The following is a 23,001-nucleotide window of genomic DNA, read 5'->3' as shown; positions in this document are numbered from 1 at the left end:
CCCCTAACTGGCATTCAACAAACATGTTATCTTTGGCAGACTTGGGTTCTATTTCAAAGTCTGGTGTTCTCTTGCTCAACGACCTTGGACAAATTGCTTCCCTCTGATTCCCCATGAACACAGACTATGATAGAGCTAGTCCAACCTCCTTGTTTTATAGGTAGGAAACCTGAACTCAGGAGAATAAAGTGACTTGTCCAATTGCCCAGAGGGTGAAAGCTTCGAAGTCAGTAGGGAGAGTTAACGCCCTGGACATCAGAGCTAAGATCCAGAAAGATCTTGATGACTTAGAATCTTAAAGAATGTGTAGTTGGGATTAATGTACACAGGGGTTCAAGACCTGATCTTCCCAAGGACAAGGTGAGGAAGGCATGGTTAGACAGCAATTTATCTGAAAAAATCTGGGGGTTTTCAACCCCTCTTAATTCCAGTGCTTTCCCATGGTTCATTATTTCCTATATATGGCTTGTTTGTATAAATTTGTTTGCATGTTGTCTCCCCCATTGCCCCTCAAGGGCATGGAATTGTCTTTTGCCATGGGGTGACCTAGATAGCCACTGAAGTCCCCTCCAACTCTAAGACCCTGTGACTTCAAGTCAGGACCACAACCTTGGTCCCCTGAAACCAAGGTGATTGACTAAGTGCTTTCTCGCCTTCCCCATGCTGCTCTCTCCTCTGTAACCTGCCTGCCTCCCAAGGATTCTGGGAGGATGAAATTACTTTAATGGACAAGAAAATAGGGAGTGTGATTCCAGTGTAAGGCAGCTGGGTTATTGGGCTATCATCATTATTGGCCTCTTATGGTAATTTTCAATGCAGAGAAAACCCTGGAAAATCCAGCCATTCTGCCCTCCTGAGCACTGTAGCCTAGCACATAAAAGACTCTAGTAAAGCCTTCCTCTTTCTTCCTTCTCCCCCTCCTCCTCACAAAAGCGTGGAGATGCAATAAGAGCTATGGTGGGGATACCAGACAGAGAGTGGATCTTCTCTCAGCCTGGAGATCAGGCACAGAAAGACCTCAAAGAAATACCTGTCCCTGCCTTTGCCCTGTGCCTTTCTAATTAGCTAAAACTTGGCATATATAACTCTCCCTCCAGTTAATCATGCTCTGGTACAGGGACCCTCACCAAGAAACCCCTCTGACCACCTCCTCCTCAAAGTAAAGGAGCCAGAGCAGGGCTGGAGCCTAATGCCAGTGGGTGAAGAAAGCCCAGAGGATGCCCCCCTGCCACCAATCTGATAGGACCCAGAAAAACAGACTGTCTGTGGTAAAAAGTTCTAAGACAGAGATTCTTAATCTGGAGTCTGAGAACTTTTTTAAAATAGTGTTTGATAACAACAGAAGCAACTAGGTGGCACAGTGAAATCAGGAAGACCTGAGTTCAAATCCTACCTCAGACACTGATTAGCTTTATGACCCTAGATGAGTCATTTCACCTCTATCTTTCTCAGTTTCCTCAGCTGTAAAATTGGGATAGTTATAATAGGGTTGTTGTGAGGATCAAATGAGATATTTGTAAAGCACTTAGTACAGTGCCTTGAACATAAAAGACTTTTAGCAAATCCTTCCTCTTTCTTCCTTCCTTCTTTCCCCCACCTTCCCTTCTTTTTTCCTTCCTTTCTCTCTCCCTCTTTCCTTCCTTCCCCCTCCCTCCTTCCCTCTTTCCTTCCTTTCCCTTTATCTTCCTTCTTCCTTCCTCTCTCCCTCCTTTCTTGTTTGCTTTCTTTCAACATAACTGTTTTCCTTTGTAATCCTGTGTATTTTATTTTATGCATTTAGAAACACGATTCCGAGAAGGGGTCTAGAGGATTCACCAAACTGCCCAAGAGGTCCATGGGCACACACTCAGACCAGTGTGCACTCGCTGTCTCTCTCTCTCTCTGAAAACCCCTGCTCCAAGGACTTAGTTCACTGCCCCAAGAACTAATTACTTGAATCATTTCCCCTCCTAAGTTAGCTAACCACAGCCCCACAAAGATTCTTCAAGGACAAAAGTGCTTCTAGGGCAAAAACACAAACTCCTTTACTTGGCTCTGAGGACCCTGGATATAGAGCTGGAAGGTGTTCAGAGGCTGTCTAATTCACCCCTCCCCTTTGTTTTACAGAGAAGGAAACTGAGGCCTAGAGAGAGTAAGTAGCCTTTAAAGCCCTTCCCAACGCAGCTCCACTGTTTCCTTCCAGGCTTGCTGTGATGACTGTATCACCCACACCATGGTCGGGCCAAACTGGCCCTTCCTGCCACACCCTATGGCTCTCACCTTTAGGAACAGGCTCTCATCGGGTCCAAAATGCCTGCTCTCCTCACTCCTGCCTCTCAGAACCCCCAGTTGCCCTCAAGGCTCATTGTACAGGACAGTTTTCCTGACCCCAGTTATTAATGCCTTCCCACTCCAAATATTTGGATTTGTATGCCTTTCTCTGTTTGTGAGTTATTTCATCTCTTTAGAATGGAAGCTCCTTGAGGGCAGGAACCATTTGATTTTTGTCTTTGTAGCCTCAGCAGCAAGCACAGTGCCTGTGATTTAGTAAGTGCTTGGTAAATTCTGGTTTCTACCATGCTCTTACCACCAGGATGGGCCAGGACCCCATGACAGCCTCATAAAGAAGCTAAAGACAGGTAGTGCGTTTTCTAGAATGAGGCATCAGGGTATAATGTCCAACCCATGATCCATGACATAATTATCTCTGAGTGAGTGGGAGCCTGTGTCCTGGAGACACCTGGGTCCTGCAGCCAGAGATGATCCTGGTAGGCATTATCTGTTAAAATGGGGCAGCCAAGGCCTTATGGCTTAGAGCTTCGTGCCCAGGAGGCTTCTCAAGGTTCCACAAAGGGCTGATCAAAGCCAGGTGCCCATGGAGGCCTGGCGCAAACAGCTGTCAACGTTCTTCCCCGCCCCCCCAGGGTCGTGGGATGCTATTGACTTGTTCGCTGGGCACTGAGCTGCATTATAAAATCTGCCTCGCTGTGCTTGCACGGCCCGTCTCACTAAACTGTGAGCTCCCCAGGAGAGAGGACAAGATTTCCAGCTCCTTCTCCTCCGGAGAGCTGAGAAGGCAATTCAAGCTCCATAAATGTTTGTTTTCAATAAGCATTTATTGATCAACTGCTCTGGGCGCTGCCATGGACAGGCACTGGTGTGCTGGACCAGGAGTCAGGAACACCTGGGGGGAAGAGCCCGTCTCTGACACTTTCTAGCTGGGGAACCTTCTGCAAGAACCTTTTCCCAGCTCTCTTCACAGCTGCGGCCTTCCCTCAGGCTACCTTCCATTCATCGTGTAGAGACCTTGTAAGTGCCTGGTTATTTATACGATTGTCTCCCTCGGACAGTGAGTGGTTCTCAGAGCATAGAGACTTTTCTTAATCCTCGGAGCTTAATACAGTACCCGGCATACAGTAAGTGCCTAATAAATGCTTACTGACTGATGAGCTGCTCTGTGCCCCATGGGACCAGAGATCTAGAGGAAAAGACCTCAGAAGTCATTTATCTCAGCTCCCTCATTTTACAGCTAAGGAAACTGAGGCTCAAAGAGGTGACTTAGGTGACTTAGGGTCATAGATCTTGAACAAGAAGGGACTTCAGAGACCATCTAGTCCAACACCCTCATTTTAGGGCTGAAGAAATAGCAGCCCAGGGATATGAAGTGACTGTTCCCTGCTCCCCCCGCCCCTTCCCCGGCTCCCCCCCTCCCCCCCCCGCCCCTCCCCAGGCCCCCCCCCCCCCCCCGCCCCTTCCCCCGCTCCCCCTTCCCCCCCCCCAAGCCCCTGTCACCTTTTGTTCCACCTCCAGGAAGCGCTTCAAATCCTCTGTGTCCAAATGATCCTTGTGGTTGCTGTAGGTGAGCATGAGCAGGTAGAGGTCCCGGCGGGTGGACATCATCTTGTAAAATGCGCAGAACTCATCAAAGCCCAGTGTGCCCTGGTTGTCATCTGTGTCCGCCTCCTGGAACATAAAGAGCCCCCAGAGGCATGGGCCTGCAGGAACTCAGCTTTCCCTCCCCCTTCCCCTCTTCCTCCTCTTCCTCCTCTTCCTCCCCTCATTGCCCCCTCCTCTGGCTCTGCTGTGTGACCTTAGACAAGTCACTTAACATCTCCTAACCCTTAGGAGGTTGGATGTGAAGATCTCTATGTACCCATCAAGTTCTAAATAATACGCCTGTGACCTGTCCGGGATTGTTCTTGAAGTGATCTAATAGCTAAGAGAAGAGAAAGGTTTGGAAAAACATGAAAGAAGTGAGAGGAAGCTTCCATGAGAAGGGTGCATTTGAGTTGAACCTTGGAAAATGGGTAATAGACATGGGGGAGCTGGAAGAGGGGCAGAGAACATTGCTAGGAGAAGAGGGACAGCAATAGAGTTATGGAAATAAGGGAGATGTCGGGTCCAATTTCTCCAGGAATACTGAGGGAGAGAGAACGGTAAGGAAACCAGCCTGGTTGGAGTAGATGGGGCACAAGCTGAGCTAAACCAGCCTCTGCCCAAATATTCTCTACCTCACAGGGAGCCCCCAAAGACCCCTGAGCAAGACCCACTGAACTCTGACAATATGCATGCTTAACTTCCCTCCTTTCTTTAGAGGAGTGGGGGACTCCAGGTGCACAATGTTACACATGCAGTCAGATGCAGGTAACTTTAATTGCTTCTGCTAGAAGGGAAGGCTCACCAGGTGGTGGTGGAAGTGGGGTATAGACAGACGTGATTATGGTGTAGAAACAAAAGGGATCAATAAAACTTTAATTAAAATTAAAAACTAAAATAAAAGCAAGAGAAATGTCCTTAGAGGTTCAGGGTTTTTTTTTTTAAACATGTAATTAGTGAAAAATAAAATATCATTTTTAAAAAAGGTTCAAACTTTTACTCATGACCTGGTTCAGCATCCCAGAATAGAGGCAGGGAGGAGAGGCAGCAGGGTAGGGAATAGAAGCCACCATCCTGAAACCCTAAAACCTTAGGTGGTTAGATGTGAAGATCTCTATGTACCTATCAAGTTCTAAATAGTATGCTTCCTTGACCCGTCCTGGATCATTCTTTTTTTTTTTTTTTTTGACTAGGCAATGGGTTTAAGTGACTTGCCCAAGGTCACACAGCTAGTAAGTGTCAAATGTCTGAGGCCGGATTTGAATTCAGGTCCTCCTGACTCCAGGGCCGGTTACTATCTACTGCACCACCTAGCTGCCCCCGTGGATCATTCTGGAAGTGGTCTAATAGCTAAGAGAAGAACAGGGTTTGGAAAAAAATGAAAGAAATGAGAGGAAGCTTCCGTGAGAAGGGTGCATTTGAGTTGAACCTTGGAAAATGGGTAATACACATGCGGGAGTTGAGAAGACTCTGCCTAAAGGTTAACTGCACTTTGAGACCCATGTCAGACCCAGGCCTGAGTAGAAGATGAAGTACAGATTCCTGCCCTGACCCAAGGCAACAAGACACTTCCTGGCCGGACCACCACGCTGGATGCTAAAAATCACACCCAGTCTCCAGCTCTATCTCCGAGATTTCATTTTGTTAAAATGCTAATTAAAAGTTGCTGGTCAGCAGTTATAAACAAGTGGAGACCCAGGAGGCTTGGAACCCCCCCTCCAAGACCGATTTTCACAATAAAATCAGGAGCAGCCCGATTCTCAGCCTGCCTAATTATCTGGACAGCGGCTACCATCCATCTAGATTGAGATTTGACAGGATTCCCAAAGCAGGGAGACATGCAGTGACTTTGCCTGGGTCAACCAGCTTCCACTGGCAGCCTCCACCATCAGTATTCAGGCCAATGCAGAGCTGCAGCTGCCCACTTAATAACATCCATTCCAGGGCCAATTGCTGTCATTGTGGCCACTAACTCAGAAAACCTTGGTTGTGTTTCTAGTGTCCTGGAGTATCAGCTTCACATCTCATTATGGTCTCCTGTACATAATGACATGATTTACCACATTGGCCCAGCTCTTTGTTCAGAAAGGCCATTTCCCAAGAATATCCAAGTGCATTTTGGTTGTCCAAAAAAAAAAAAAATCCACTTTCTTGTCCTCCTTGGTGCTGCTAACTGGAATGAGAGCTGAGGCTGAATTCAGAAGACCCAGGTCCAAATTCCAACTGGATTACTTGCTAGCTGGGTGACTCTGGTCCTCAGTGGCATCCTCTTTAAAATGAGGAGGGTTGGACCCCAAGTAATGTCTAAATTCCTTTCCATCTCTAAATTTATGGCCCTAAGGAAGCGACTCAACTAAGTAGTCTTCCCATATGGCCAATTCTTTGTGGGTTCAGGGAATTTGGATGAAATGCCCTTAAAGGGGACTGGGCTAAATTTCACTCTGGCTTAGGGAGAGAGTCTAAATGATACCCCTACAAATACTCCAAGAATTTGAGATTTTGTTGGAAACAAAGAACTCCAAGTGTGGGAGCTGCCTCCTTGAATACAGATTGCAACCCATAACTTAGGAGATTTAGATATCAATCAGTAGGCACTTAAGTGCCTACTATGGGGCAGCTAGGCGGCTCAGTGAATAGAATGTCAGGCCCGGAGTCAGGAAAACCTGAGTTCGAATCCAGCCTCAGACATTTACTAGCTGTGTGACCCTGGGCAAGTCACTTAACTCTGTTTTCCTCAGTTTCCTCATCTGTAAAATGAGTTAGAGAAGGAAGTAGCAAACCATTTCAGTATCTTTGCCAAGAAAACCCCAAAAGGTCACAAAGGATCAGACATGACTGAACAGCAATAAACATGATAGATACAAAAGATATAAAAATTAGAATGAAATCTGTCCCTGCCCTCAAGGAGCTTACATTCTATAATAATAGTAGATATCATATGGCACTTTAAGATTTGAAAGGGTATCTCAGGATCTCATTTGAACATCACACTCCTATATGATGGGTATTACAGACATTACCACCCTTATTTGACCAATGAAGAAGCAGAAATTCTGGGAAGTTGACTTGCCTTTGATCCCTAGTCTTTCTGAGACCAAGACCAACACTTTAAGGAAAATACTAGGGAAAAAGAGGAAGGGGAAAAGCAGATAGTCTAACATGTCAATCAAAGGGAGCTGTCTGAAGTCCGTAGAGATTAAATGGCTTAACCAGCATCACACAGTTAGTATTTGGGTTAGAAACTGTTGGGAGCTAAATAAGAAGAAATCACATTTCAAGAGTGCTTTAAAAGGTTTGAGACCCAGTCCTACCATTTGAAAGCTATATGACCTTGGGTAATTCATGGCTCTCTGAGACTCAGTTTCCAACTCTAGTAAATGAGGGGGTTGAGTTTTCTGGTCCCTAACCGTCCTTCCAAGCTCTCCCGTTCAATGCTTCTGTCCCCTTTAAGCACCCATGGTTAGAGAGCAGGGAAGGGAAGCTATACAATCCACCCCATCCCCTGCTCACCCTGCAGCTGAAGCCCTCAAGATGACAGTGTCTGAAAGGAAAATACAACTTCGCACTAGTAGGAAGAGTGGACCAGAAGCCGAGGAACCTGGGTTCTAGTCCCCAATCTGTATCCTTGAGAAAAATCACTTTCTTTCTCTGGGCCTCAGTTTCCTCATTTAAAAATTGAGGGTGAGGGGAATTGGACTAGGATCCATGCAGGTCCCTTCCAGCCCCAAATCTATAGTCCTGTGATTCCCTTCTTTTCAATCCTTATCAGTCAGTCAGTCAATAAACATTTATCAAACACCTCCTATATTCCAGGCACTGTGCTAAGTGCTGGGGATAGAAATAAGAAAAAGAAAGATGGTCCCTGCCCTCAAGGAGCTTACAGTCTAATGGGGGAAGGCAATACACAAAAGGAAGATGAAAATGGGGAGTAGGGAGCAGTAGCTGGCAGATAGCAGGGCACGATGAACAAGTATAAAGGAGAGTAACCAAAGGATGGAGGAGCCCTCCAGCCCACACATCTTCAGAGGTGTCCCAGGAGCAGAGGGTACCGATCACCAAGCGGATGATCTTGCAGGACGATGAGCTTCCTGTGAGTTTCATGGGGAACACTGTCTGCCAATGTCCCCCAACCCAACCATGAAGAGGGATTTCAGCAGGAAGTAGATGCCTGGCCCTAGATGGTAGCCACTGCTCTCCACTGATAAAAGGTATAGGAGGCCCAGGGGAAGAAAGCCAGCTTTGGAGTCAGACGCTGCTGTTGTTCAGTTGTTTTTCAGTCACATCCAATTCTTCATGACCCCATTTGGGGTTTTCTTGGCAAAGACACTGGAGTGGTTTGCCATTTCCTTCTCCAGCTCATTTTACAGATGAGGAAACTGAGGCAAATGGGGTTAAGTGACTCACCCAGGGTCACCCAGCTAGTAAGCGTCTGAGGCTGGATGGAGGCTGGATGGAGGCTGCTCCATACCCAGCACCACTTAGCTGTCCCTAAGGTCAGAGGGCCCCTGGATTTAAATCCTACTTACTGTCTGTGTGACTTTGGACAAGTCATTTGGGCCTGAGTTTTATCTTCTGTTAAATGAGGAGCTTTCATAGAAAGATGGTCTTTCAGGTCCCTTTCAGCCCTAAATTCAGGATCCTAGGATAAGAAAGTAGAGACCTGAATTTTTCACATCTATTCAGTGTTTAGGATTCAGTCTAATTTCTTTTTTTTTGTTTTTGTTTTTGTTTTTGTCTTTGTTTTTGTTTTTGTTTTTGTTTTTGCTTTGTTTTGTTTTGCTAGGCAATGGGGTTAAGTGACTTGCCCAGGGTCACATAGCTAGTAAGTGTTATGTGTCCAAGGCTGGATTTTAAACTCAGGTCCTTCTGACTCCAGGGCTGCTGCTCTATCCACTGCACCACCTAGCTGCCCCTAGCCTAACTTCTGCATGACTGGACTGCTCAGATCTGTTTACAAGGCAACCTGAGTGAGCAGGGCACAAAGGGCATGGGGGAAAATGAACTCACCAGGGAATGCCATGAACCTACCCATAGTCGAGGCTGCACAAGCACAGAGCAGCAAGATCCAATTAGCTACACATGTGTCTCAGCACAGGCTGGGGCTCTCTCACCCCTGCTACTCGGCACACTCACAGAAATTCAACAGGAGACAGACATCAAGGGAAAAGTCCATCCTGATCAGGTGTCCTTTGCAAGTCGAACATGCCAGGTCAGACAAACACAATTGTGAAGCTTTGGGGGGATTAAGTGAGCTCAAACGGTGTAAGCAACCCTCACAGAGGAGATGGGAGAAAGAATAAATTGGAGGGGAAAGAGAAATATTGCCTTGAATCTCAGTATGTGGGATTTAAACCCAGGGGTCCTCTGGCTCCAAAGCTGATACTCTTCCCACTGTGGGCCTCTTAACATTTTCCATCAGTGGGAAGGCACCGAGGTCTAGCTATCTACTTTCTGCTGAAATTCCTCTTCTTAGGAGCAGATGGGTGGCTCAGTGGATAGAGTGCTGGGCCTGAAATCAAGGATGACTTAAGTCCTGACACTTCCTAGCTGTGTAACCTTGGACAAGTCACTTAATCTCTTTTTGCCTCAGTTTCCTCATCTGTAAAATGAGGATAGTAATAGTACCTACTTTCCAGGGTTATTATGAGGATTGGATGAAATAATAATTGTAAAGCCCTTAGCACAGTGCCTGGCACATAGTAGGTGCTATATAAGTGTTAGCTACTATTATTATTATTCTTTTTCATTGTAGGGTGGGGGGCATTTGCAGGCAATGTTTCTCATGAGGCTCACAGGAACCGCATCATCCTGCAATATCACGTCCGCCTTATTAGTCACACCTCATCAGTATCCTCTGTTCTTGGGGCCACTCTGAAGGAGGGTGAAGAGAGAGCTCCTTCATTCTTTGGCTGCTCTCATTTAGACTTATTCATCACACCCACTCTCTGCCATCATTCTTCATGGTCATGGTCACCTCTCAAGCAAGCCCAGGCCATTATCTCACTTTATATGAATTATGGCAACGGTCTTCTGGACTTGACGCATCTAGTCTATGCTGAATCTCATTATTAGGCCAATCTTCTTAGAGCATCTTTGATTTTTCAAGACACCACTTCTCCACTCAAGAACCTGGCATGGCACCTTACCATACCAAGTCCAGATTTCTCAAACTGATCATAGCCATGAACTTTGACACTTCATTGTTATACACATTAACTTCCTTCCCAACCCCCACCCCCAGTTACATTGTGAGCACCTTGAGGGAAGGGACTTAGAGTTATATTTTGTATCACCCACAATACCTACCATTAAGGGCAACATGTCGTACATTAAAATGAGTGCCAAAATATGTTATTATATGTCAGTCTTGGCATGACATATCATTATATCTCTGGCCGTGTAAGACACAACATTATGTCAGAGTTAGTATGAAATGTTATTATATGTCAGGTGAGTAAGACACTTTATGTCAAACTTGGTATGAAACACTTGGTTTGACATGTGTTATTACATGTCACATATAATAACATACATGCCACACAATAATATGTGGCACATAATATATGTCAGACTTGGTCAGAGTGTTAGCTTTGCTGAACTGTTTTTTCTCATTCTTTTAAAAAATTCTTTGTTATAAGAAAAGATAAGAGTGATTAGTTCAAGGTCACACATTTCCTCTCTTGTCCTCAGTTTCTTCCTTGGAATGATGGGGAGGTTTCCACCCTAATTCCATTATTTATCACAGAGGCAGTTGGGTGCAGTGGATAGGGTGCTGGGCCTGGAGTGAGGAGGACCTGAGTTCAAATCTAGCCTCAGACACTAGCTGTGTGACCCTGGGCAAGTCACTTCACCCTGTTTGCCAGTTTCCTCATCTGTAAAATGAGCTAGAGAAGGAAATGGCAAGGCAATCCAGTGTCTCTGCCAAGAAAACCCTGAATGGGGTCATGAAGAGTAGGACATGACTGAAAATGACTGAATAAGAAATAAAGGATAGATAGCTCTCTGAAAAAGGGAGAGATCTATTTGGAAATTGAAGGTATGTAAAAGCAAAATTTCAACAACGTTTAAAAAAGGAACAATGAGGGAAAGAGCACTGGATTTTGGAGTCAAAGGATTTGGGTTCACATCCCAGTTCTCACTGTAATAATCTGTGGGACCTTGCAAGTCACTTAACTTCTTAGAGTCTCAATTTCTTCATCTGTAAAATGAGGGAGGTTTAAAGTAGATGACCCCTGAGGTCCATCCAAGCTCTAAAAATATGCTCTGTACAATCTATGCTCTACGGCATAGCCTGTGATCAACACATCCCTGCTAAGTCATTGATTCCACTAGACTCTCTGCCATGCAGGTCACCACAATATGATAATTCAACACTGAGTCACAGAACCACAGCTAATTCAGCTCCCATTGAAACCACAAATCCCATCCTCACCATTCATCCTACCTGAACTCAAGTCAGTCTTTGACCCTGCTGACAACCTTTTCTTTCTTTAACATTTCTCTTCCTTTGGCCTCCATGACACTGTGCTTTCTCTCTGATTCTCTTATTTTCAATCATTCCTATTTACTCTCCCCACTTCTCCTCTGACTGTAAACATTTCTCAAAGTTCTACCCTTGGTTCCCCTTCCTGTTTTTCTCTTTCTCCCCCCTGTCCCAGCAATTTTAACTACCATGACTTAAATGGTCACATTCAGAGGGATGATACCAAGGTCTATTAAAAGAGTACCTGACTGACATTCTAATTTCTGGTGTATGGTTCTGATCATATCAAGGCAAAATGATGGTGGTCTCTGTTTAATGAAAAATCTGAGCAAAGGGCATCTGCAGAAAGATTAGGGAAAAGTGTTCCTTGTGCAGGAGGAGCCCAAAGACAGAAGAGGGAGCACCACAAAGGGAAGCTTCATCCTGTAAAATTATGCACTTAGCAGTTTCTCAGCCGTTAAACAAAGACACAACCTGGCCTGAGAGGAATCCTAGACATGAGGAATTCCTACCATCAAGGCTTTCAGAATTAACAAGCTCCAGGTCTTAACCAAGGATCCATCCAGTGGCCCATTATGGATAAAGCCATCTATTCAGGCCTTTAATTCTGAGTGACTGAGCCAGAACAGGAACAAGCTCAGAGTGGAGATTGTTTGCTGTGTAAGCAGACACCACAAAGAAGTCTGTGAGGTGCTTTTTCCCATCGACAATTTCCTGTGCATGTGGTGATCTTTCATTACAGCTCCATCCTCACATCTGTGTGTAATAAATCAATCCCATCACTTCCACATGCGTTTGTCACATGCGTGTGTGGCTGAAATCTGAAGCTGTCAGTGAGGAAAAGCCCACATGCTGGATCTAAAGCTAGCAATCAGCACCATGGATAGTCCTCTGAACCATGGACAGCAACCAAGACCTCCCCAAAGAGTCCAGTTTCACCACCTCCAACTACTAGCACTTACCCTATGGGAAGATTTAACAAATAAAGCTGAAATGACAATAACTCTTCTTTCTAGCCATTGGTTTCATCAAAACTGAGTCTAAAATGCCCTTGTTCTTATCCAATAGTCAAAGAAAAAGCAACACATAATACAATTCATAATGGCCTGATGGATATACAATGGACTACATGTGGAACATAATTCAATTCAATTCTTATTAAGCACCAATGTGCAAGACATCCATTCTAGGGTTATCCTCCCAAAATAGTATAACATTGAAGCTGCTTTCAAGAAGCTTAAAATCCAATGTGGGTGAAGATGGAGATCGTTGTAATTGGAGGAATCATAGAAGGCTTTATGAATGAACCTGAGTTGAGACTTAAAGAAAGGGAATTTATGTAGTAGATAAGAGGTAGAAGCAGGGACTCCATTGCAAGAAAGTTAGGCAATCTGAATAAAGGCAGATGAAGGCAGGATGGAGTCTAGCATGGCTAGGATATAGAGAGAATGAAGGGCAGTTATGTGATAATGTTGGAAAAATGAAAGGAAGGAAAGAAGGAAATACACATTTATTAAGTGTCTGCTAGGTGACAAGTACTGGCTAAGTGTTTTATAAATGGTATCTCATTTGAACCTCATGACAACTCTGGAAGGTAGGCGCTATTATTATCTTCATTTTACAGATGAGGAAACCGAAGCAATTTGAGGTTGTGTCTTGCCCAGGGTCACACAGCTAGTATGTTTCTGAGGCTGGATTTGAATTTGGGGTCTTTCTGATTCCAGACCCAGCACTCTATCCATTGCACCACTTGGTTGCCCCTAGGCTTCAATAGGCTTCTTTACCTGACTGACACTACCTTCCTCAATCTCTTCTGCCCTCAGTTTGGAGGGCTGGAAAGCAGAGTACCAGACTCCTTTCAATGCCTTCCTTCATAGAGGGCAGAAACTGGACTCTCAACCCAGTCAACTTTGCATTGACTGCTATGCGTGGTTTCAATTCCACAAAAGATGTTCCTTTCCCTCCATTTCTTGCTTCCTTTTAAGTGTTTTTTCCCCCTCCCATTGGATTGTAAGCTCTTTGAGGGCAGGAACAACATTTTTATTTATTAATTATATCCCCAGCACTTAGTACAGTGTCTGGTACATGGTAGGTGCTTAATACACGTTTATTGGATCAGATTGGATTCTGGTGCCTTTTCCTGCATCTTTCAAGGTTGCATAGTGGTAGTTAAGAATGTTGAACTTGGAATCAGAAAGTCTTGGTTTTAAATCCTCCCTGACACTTTTTAGCTGTGTGACCTTGGACAACTCATTCAATCTAAGTGATACAATGGAAAAATCACTGTATTTGGAGCAATGGGATTAGAGTCCGAAGCCAGGGTATGTTAACTTGCTAAATGTGTGACTTTGGGCAAGAACCTTCATTTCTCTATCTCATTTTCCTCATATATAAAATGCTAGAATTTGACCAGATAACCTTTAAAGTCTTACAGCTACTCAAGACCAAAAAAGAAAGTTCCCACTACCAAAATCCTTAGCATCATCAAATGGGTTCACCATCAGTAATGAATATGGTTTTAACAATAGAAATGACTCTAAAGCAGGTGCATTATCATTGGGTTTGTCACTGCACCATAAAAACTACAAGATCCTTTTTCCCTGAAACATCCCCCCCGTGGTATGTGACAGTCCCTTGAGAGCAGGGACTGTCTTGTCTATTTGTATCCCCAACACTTAGCAGTGCTTTGCACATAGTAAGCCCTTAATAAATGCTTCCCCCAACCAGTTAGTCTCTTTTAGTCCTCAATCAATGCTCTAATGACACTCTCTGAACCTCAGTTTCCTCATTTGTAAAATGGGAATAATAACACCTGCACTACTTCACAGGGCTATAGCTATAAGCTCCTTGAAGGCAGTGACTCATCATTTCAATTTTTGTCCCTAGTGCCTAGTACATAGTAGGTGTTTCATAAATGCTTGGTCAGGTTGACACTGAGACTCAGATGAGGTAATATGAGTAAAGTCCCTCACACACTTTAACTGCTATCTATGTGCCTATTGTTGTTGTGGTAATCTGCTTTATGTAATTTTGTCTTTTCAACCTGAATCAGGGAGATCTTCTTGCCCGTTTTCAAACCTAGCACCACGAAATCAAACAAAATTGAACAAAAAGACTGGATGAAGAGGATGACAATGTTGTGTAGCAGGTGGTCTTCTTGAAGATGCTACCTCCAAAGGCCCCTTCTGACGTAGTTGTAAATAGCTCATTTTCAAAATGAGACATGCCGGGAGATCAAAGCCCAGGCCCATCTTTAAAATTCCTAGTGTTGAATTAGAGCCCATTACAGTAATAAACCACCCTGCAATCGAGCCAGCAAGAGGGCATTAATTAGAAAATTAAGCCCCATGGGTGACTGATTGTGTTGGGTCCTTTTCAGGACATAACAAGTCTTTCCACAATATATTAATTTTAATAAAACTATATTCCATTTACTCTTTAGCTAATACACAGAGTTCTATCTTGATTAGGCAATTCAGGATGGTCTAAATAACATCAAGATTTTTCTACAACAAAATTAGTATTAATTATATGAGCAATTCATAGGAGCTTTGCTTGGGAGCTCATCTTCCTAGGGCATTGCGGCTGGCTGCTTTCTCTGCTCCATCCCCCAGGCAAGGAGCAAAGCCAAGCCTTCTTCAGAGATGGTTGCCATCCTGGCTGAACTCTCGCCTTCACTGGCACATTGCTGACAGCCCTGCCCATTTGCAGATAGGCAGATTAATTCCTCCCCTCTACTTGCAGGGGAGATGCATTAAAATGTTGGCTGGGGCTGCAAAGGCAGAGTTTTCTGCATTTCATTCAGAGTTGCAGATCCTACAGCTGCATCTGTACCCTTTGGGCGGACCAGTCATCATTTTGTTTTCTCCTCTTTCAAGTCTCTGGTGGCAGCCTGGCTATTCCATCTGCTTCTAGGGGCTCAATACCTAGCAAACCACATTCCTGCCTCTGCCTCCTGAAATTAGGCTCTACTCTTCCGACTCCAGGAAATAAGGAGGTGTTAATCTTACTCTCCTCTGACCTGGTCAGACCCTATCTAGAAGATGAGGTTCTTACAATTTAGGAAGATTGTGTTCTTACAATTTAGACCTCAGTTTCCCCAAGTACAAAAAAGGAGTTTGGATTATTTTATCTTTCAGGTTCTTCTCAAATAGGATGTAATCAACACACTTAGTAAATGCCTACTACATGCCAGGTAGTATGCTTATGACCTACTTCCTATCCATTATCTATGACATTATCTCTCTACTCTTTGTTTTTGTGTGGGTTGTCCCCAAGCCTGGAAGGCCCTGAGCACCACATTTTAGTAAGGTCATTGTTAACCTGGCTACCATCCAAAGGAAGGCAACCAGCCTAGTGAAGGACTTTCAATTCATATTGCATATATTACTTTGGGTAGGTGATTTATTCTCACTGGATTTTCATTTGTGAAAAAAGTAAGGTGATATGATTAAATTCTGACAAGCAACCAATGCACATCTATTTAATGACTCCTTACTATAATAATAATGATGATTATTAATATTTATATAGCACCTACTATGCGCCAGTCACTATGCTAAGTGCTTTACTATTATTATCTCATTTGATCCTTACAACAACCCTGGGAGGGAAGTGCTATTATTATCCCCATTTTACAGAGGTGGACACTGAGGTAAAGAGAGGGGAAATGACTTGGGCAGGTTCACATAGCTAGTAAGTGTCTGAGACCAGATATGAACTCAGGTCTTCCTGACTCCAGGCCCTGCGCTCTACCCAGGTCCTGATGATACAAAGACAAAGATGAAACAGCCCATGCCCTCAAGATGTTTATATTTGGGTGCTTATCACAGTGGTAATACTTAATAAATGCGTGATGATGGATTGATTTGAGACTCAAATGAACCAGATTATTTGAAAGTCACTTCCAAGTCAGAAATCCTTTGATACATCAATCAGTTCAAAGAACCAGGCATGTGAGTATGCTTGGCTCAGAGCAGAGAACACAGGGCAAGTGGGAGAGGCATGACAGCTTGGTTCAAGTGTTGAAGAACTGTTGGGTCATGTAGAATACAGATTGGACTAGCTTTGTTTTGTCCTGGAGGGCAGAACGAGGGAGTGGGTAGCAAAAGAAGCTAGTGGAAGTTGGCAGGAGGACTTCCTGGCAATGACAGCTATCCCAGAGTGATATGGGCTTCCTTAAGAGGCATTGATTCCCCCTGATTGGAGGTCTTCAAGCATAGACTGAATGGCCACTCATTGAGGATGTTGTAGGGGGTGGGTTTTGGATCCGGTCTGGCCTAGAGTAGATGGTCTGAGGTCCCTTCTAGCTCAGAGATTCTGTGTCTGTGACAGATCAGCGTTATCTCCAAGCAATTTCCATGGGCAGTCATTCTCCCATGTGGCAAAGAGGAGGGGGCAGGGAGGGAAAAAAATCACTGGCAAAGCAAAGTGTGCACTTATTAGAAACTCTGTTAAACCCAGCTCAGGGCTTTGCTACATGAGTGATTCAAGGCCCATCATCAGTCCTTACTCCATTTAGGAAGCAAGCAAGGGCTGCTTGCACCCCCAAGGAAGGCTGCGCATGTCCCTGTAATCATTAAAAAAGAGATGATTTACTGCATTACCGAGCTCCCAATTTGCAGTGGTTTTGCCTGCCAAGAGTTTACTGCAGGGACCTTTCTGCCCCCAGAGCTCTCACTCTCTCTTAAATGATTTAATGATGGTCTTTTGCTTTTTTTCCCCTGCTCTGCTTTCAGAAGTGGGTCTAGGCAAAAACAAAGGTCTCATAGACACCAAAATATTTATAGCAGAATTCTTTGTGGTGGCTATGGAGACAAAGTAGACACCCATCAACCAAGGAATGCCAAACGAGTTGGGGTTACATGAATGTAATGGAATCTTATTGTCCTGCAAGAAATGATGAGTGTGAAGAATTAGGACAGGCATAGAAGGATTTATCTGAGCTAACAGAAGAGCAAAGCAAGCAAAACCAGGAAAATAATATATGACATGGCTGTGACAATGTCAACAGAAAAGATGACACCAGCAAAACAATAAAAACTCAATACTGAAAAATTATAATGACCCAACTGGGCACCAATGAGGAGGTATGAGAAGACACCTTCCCATTTCTTTGCAGACACGGGGGCCTAGGGGTTTAGACCAAAGTGTCAAACTCACAGGCCCAATCAGCAGGCAAAACTCTCCAGTGCCATCTGAAGCTGACTCAAACTGGGAAATGTTGAACAAAATAAATAAAAATACAATACAACACAGATAATGTCATTCGTGGGTTTTTAAGTCAATATACTGCCAGCCCCCAGGGATTGTTTCCATTTGGATTTTATGCCAATGGTTCAAAAAACTACATATAATGGTAGACTTCAAAAAATGTTTTACAGTTTTGCTGAACATTTTTTTCCCTTTTCTCCTTTTATTCTGGGTGATAAGAGATGATTGGGGTGGGGAAAGGATATACTGGGAAATGTAGGTGATTAAAAACAAGATACCATTAAAATGCAATTTTTAAAAAAGAATCAGTCTAGAATGAGATTGTCTTCATTAACATATTTAACAGATGCTTCATGAGTACTTTTACCCACTCAAAATGTCCTCATCATGGCCCCAGGACTTTTCTAGAGCTGATCCAGGTCAAAGTTTTTAGGGATGCCTACCATTTTTTTTCAATCCACCCAACTGCCAAATTGATATTCCTAAGAACATGCACTATCTTGCATGCAAAGCATTATTCCCCTTATATCAGTCAGTCAACAAACATTTATTAAGCACCTACTGTATAGTCTGACACTGTGCTAAGTACTAGGGATACAAAAAGGTGCAAAAATATAGTCCCTGCTCTCAGGGAGCTCACAGTCTAGAGGGAGATAACATGCAAACAGCTATGAACAAGCAAGCTATAACCTGGAGAGACTGGAAAATCTCAGAGGGAAGGCACTTGTGTTAAAGGAAGACCAGGAAAGATGTCTTGTCAAAATAAAATTTTAGCTGAGACTTGAAGGCAGGAGGTGGAGATCAGAAGGAAGAGCATTCCAAGGGCAAGGGGGACAGTCAGGAAACTTTCAGCCTAGAAATGAAGTGTCCTGTGTGAGGAATAGCCAGGAGGCCAGTGTTGTTGGAGAGCAGGGTGTGGAGTACTGACTGTGCCCCCTGCCTGCAATCATCATCATCATCATCACCACCACCACCACCACCACCACCCCCACCACCCCCACCATCATCACCATCATCATCATCATCATCACCACCATCATCATCACCATCATCACCATCATCATCACCATCATTACCATCATCATCACCATCATCACCATCATCACCATTATCATCACCATCATCACCATCATCATCATAATCATTATCCTCCCTTCCTTTCAATCTCAGTTCAAATCCCACCTTCTGCAAATAGCCTTTCCTGGCCCTCCTCAATACTAGTGTTTTCCCATTGAGATGACCTCCTGTTTACCCAGCACACATCTCCCTCTTTAGACTGTGAGCTCCTTGAATATAGTGGAATACTATGGTGCTATAATAAATGATGAGCAGACAGAATTTTAAAAAACTTGGAGTTACATGAACTGACACATAGTGAAATGAGCAGAACCAGAACACTGTACACAGTAACAGCCACATTATGGGAAGACTGACTTTGATAGACTTGGCTCTTCACAGCAACACAAGAATCTAAGATGAGTCCAAAAGATTCATGATGGAAATTGCTATCCACAGCCAGAGAAAGAAATATGGAGCCTAAATGCAGATGGAAGCATACCATTTGTTCTCCTTTTCCTTTGTTGTTTTGTTTTATTGCTTCATTCTTGTGATTCCTCCTATTAGATCTAATTGTTCTTTACATTATGACTAATGGGAAATATACTTAACATGAATGAACATGTAGAGCCTACATCGGATCATATGCCATCGGGGGGTGGAGAAGAAATAGGAGGGGAAGAAAATTTAAAACTCAAAATCTTATGGAAGTGAATATTGAAAGCTAAAAATAAATAAATTTTAAAAAAAGACTGTGAGATCCTTGAGGGCAGGGGTTGTCTTTACCCTTCTTTGCTGTATCTCCAGTGTTTAGCAGTGTCTGGCATATAGTAAGTACTTAATAAGTGTTTGTTGACTTGACTGCAATATATAGCCTCTAGCACAAAATGCAAATGCCTGTGTTTGACATTTGAAGCCTTTTCTGGTCTACCTCTAGCCCCTGTCTCCAGGTTGTACACATGACACTCCCCTTCACACCCTCTACGCTCCAGCCAAAATGGTCAGTTCCATGTTCCCCACATAGAACGTTCCACCTCCTGCCTTTGCACAGATGATCATTCCATCCCCCACCCCACCCCACACCAATCTGAGAAGACCTCTATGCTCACCTTGGCCTCTTAAGACTTTCTAGCTTCTTTCAAGGCTTAGCTTGAGCATCTCCACCTACATGAAGCCTTTCTTAATTCATCTTGCTGTTACTACCCCACTCCATCACTCCATATTTTTGGACTATTTTTTTTATTTACTTAGCTATGGTACATGCTGTCTCTCCCCAGGAGAATGTGAATATCTTCATTTTTAAAAGCTACAGGTGAACCTTATTAATCTTGAAAAAAGAAAAGCTATCTGTACAGAACAGAGACCTTGGTATCATGGATGATTCTCTTGTCTCTGTGTTATGATGTATGAGGAATTGTAATGTTTATGTTCAGAAATTAAAAAAAATTAAAATTGACAAAAAAGAGAGAGAGAGAGACCAACCATTTTCTTTCTTAGTCAGTAACAAATAGTTTTGGCTAAAAAAATAGAGTGGTGGATCAGTGCAATAGATTAGGTACACAAGACACAGTAGTAAATGACTACAGTAATCTACTGTTTGGTAAACTCAAAGACTCTAACTTCGGGGATAAGAACTCACTATTTGACAAAAACTGTTGGGAAAACTGGAAAATAGTATGGTAGAAACTGGGCATAAACCAACATCTCACACCATATGCCAAGATAAGGCCAAAATGGATACATGATTTAGACATAAAGGATGATACCATAAGCAAATTAGGAGAGCACAGAATAGTTTAACTGGCAGATCTAGGGATAAGGGAAGAATTTAGGACCAAACAAGAGATAGAGAACATTCCGAAATGCTAAGTGGATAATTTGATTACATTAAACTAAAAAGGTTTTGTGCAAACAAAAACAACACAACCAAGATGAGAAGGAAAGCAGAAAGCTGGGAAACAATTTTTACAGCCAGTATTTCTGACAAAGGTCTCATTTCTCAAATTTATAAGAAAACATGTCATTCCCCAACTGATAAATGGTCAAAGTATATGAACAGGCAGTTCTCAGATAAAGAAATTAAAGCTATTCATAGTCATATGAAAAAATGCTCTGAATCACTATTGATTAGAGAAATGCAAATTAAAACAATTCTGAGGTACCACCTCACACCTATCAGACTGGCTAATATGACAGAAAAGGAAAATGATAAATGTTGGAGAAGATGTGGGAAAACTGGGACACTAATGCATTGTTGGTGGAGTTGTAAACCAATCCAACCATTCTGGAGAGCAATTTGGAACTATGCCCAAAGGGCTATAAAACTGCCTTTTGATCCAGCAATACCACTTCTAGGGCTATATCCCAAAGAGATCATAAAAATGGGAAAAAGACCCACATGTACAAAACTATTTATAGCAGCTCTTCTTGTGGTGGCAAAGAATTGGAAATTGAAGGAATGCCCATCAAATGGGGAGTGGCTGAACAAGTTGTTGTACATGAATGTAATGGAACACCATTGCGCTATAAGAAATGATGAGCAGGCAGATTTCAGAAAAACCTGGAAAGACTTACAAGAACTGAGGCTGAGTCAAGTGAGCAGAACCAGGAGAACATTGTACACAGTAACTGTAACACTGTGCAATGATCAGCTATGATTGACTTAGCTCTTCTCAGCAATGTGACTGATTCAAGACAATTCCAAGAGACTCATGACAGAAAATGCTATCCACATCCAGAAAAAGAACTTGGGAGTCTGAACGTAGATCGAAGCATATTATTTTCACCTTTTTTGTGACTTTTTCCTTTTGTTCTGTTTCTTCCTTCACAACATGACTAATGTGGAAATGTTTCCATGATTGCACATGTATAACCTATATCAGATTGCTTGCCGTCTTGGGAAGGGGGGAGGGAAGGGAGGGAAGCAGAAAAATTTGGAACTCAAAATCTTATAAAAATGAATGTTGAAAACTATCTTTACATGTAATTGGAAAAAATTAAAAAAACTATTTACAGGGAAAAAAAGGGAAAGAGAATGTAAGTGCCCTGAGGGCAGAGAATAGAGTATCATGGTAGTATCATGGACTCTTGTCTCTGTCCTATGGTACATATGGAAATGCAATATTTAAGTTTAGAATTTTAAAAAAATTAAAATAAAAAAGAGAGAATGTAAACATCTTAAGGGCAGGGACACTGACTTTTGTCTTTATATCTCCACAGACCAGCACAGTACCAGGTGTATAATCTGTGTTTAAAAACATTGTTGAATTTAGTGGAATGTGCTCACTCAGTCAATCAACCTGCCCTAATGCTTGGGGATGTCCACTGGGGTTGGTCCAGAGGCTCCCCTCAAGCCTGTTTGCAGGAAGGCTGTCACTGAATCTGAAGGAATGAGGATACCAGAAGTAGGGAGTTGGAGAACTGAAAGCTATAGGGGATCCTGCCAGCCGCAGACCTCAGTCTCTCCACTTGGATAACGTCATGGACAGCAGACAAGAATAGCTGTACACTGTAACAGGTACTGCCAGTGGGCAGGCCCTGAAACTGGCCAAAGCAAGCTCGATTTTGTCAGGTGTCGTGTGTGTGTGTGTGTGTGTGTGTGTGTGTGTGTGTGTGTTGGGGGTGAGGTGTGCATTTCTCTTATTCTCCACTCCTTCTCTCCTTTCTCTGTCTTCTTTCTCTCTTCTCTCCTTCCCTCATCTCTTTGTCTGTCTCTGTCTCTGTCTCTATCTCTGTCTCTGTCTGTCTGTCTCTCTCTGTTTGTCTCTCTCTCTCTCTCTCTCTCTCTCACACACACACACACACACACACACACACACCCCGCTCTTGGAGCCCAGACTGCTCTCCTCACTCCAGCTGAGCACAGCCTACTCTTTCTAACCAAGACAAGCCTATTTCAGAAGAGACAGACCCCAGGTGGCCTCCCAGAGACAGCTGTCAAGAAGACAGACGGTAAGCAGAAGCAGCCCCAATGCAATGATTTTCGGGTTCAAGGAAGCTTCTTCCCAGGTTTGGAAAAAAATATCATGGCAAGATATCGAGGTGGGGAGGTAGGGAGGGAGAGAGATTTTCATTTTGAGAGCAAGGTTCTCAACACCATCTCTGCCTCACCCTCCAGAATGAAACCTCCCAAGATACTCCTCCTTCCCCCAGCCCAAATGTCTTATGATAGTCTGAGATGGAGACTATAATGACAGACAATAAAGGCTGTGGCCACTGCTGAAGGAGGAATTTCCATAACTTCTAACAATGGGGATGCATTACTAAGTGAGGCCCAGAGAGGAAGGAGAAAGAGTGCGGGGTGAGATAATGAATTTGGTTGCTACTGGAATGTGTGTGTGTGTGTGTGTGTGTGTGTGTGTGTGTGTGTGTGTGTGTGTGTGTGTGTGTGTGTG

General features: G+C 43.5%; 1 protein-coding gene across 5 annotated transcripts in view; it reads right to left on the bottom strand.

The window, feature by feature from the left end:
* The window catches only part of PLCH2 (phospholipase C eta 2), a 336,561-nt gene that overhangs the window by 76,715 nt on the left and 236,845 nt on the right, over window positions 1-23,001 (bottom strand). For all 5 annotated transcript variants that reach the window (XM_027855536.1, XM_027855535.1, XM_027855539.1 and 2 more), the window contains one exon: window positions 3,772-3,942. In XM_027855536.1, the coding sequence (XP_027711337.1) occupies window positions 3,772-3,942 (171 nt within the window). The remainder of the gene's footprint in view (window positions 1-3,771; window positions 3,943-23,001) is intronic.

Source organism: Vombatus ursinus, unplaced genomic scaffold (assembly GCF_900497805.2).
Source record: "Vombatus ursinus unplaced genomic scaffold, bare-nosed wombat genome assembly UNPS02010822.1, whole genome shotgun sequence".
NCBI lineage: Eukaryota > Metazoa > Chordata > Mammalia > Diprotodontia > Vombatidae > Vombatus > Vombatus ursinus.
Note: the sequence above shows the minus strand (reverse complement) of the source record. Positions and strands in the feature narration are given on the sequence as shown.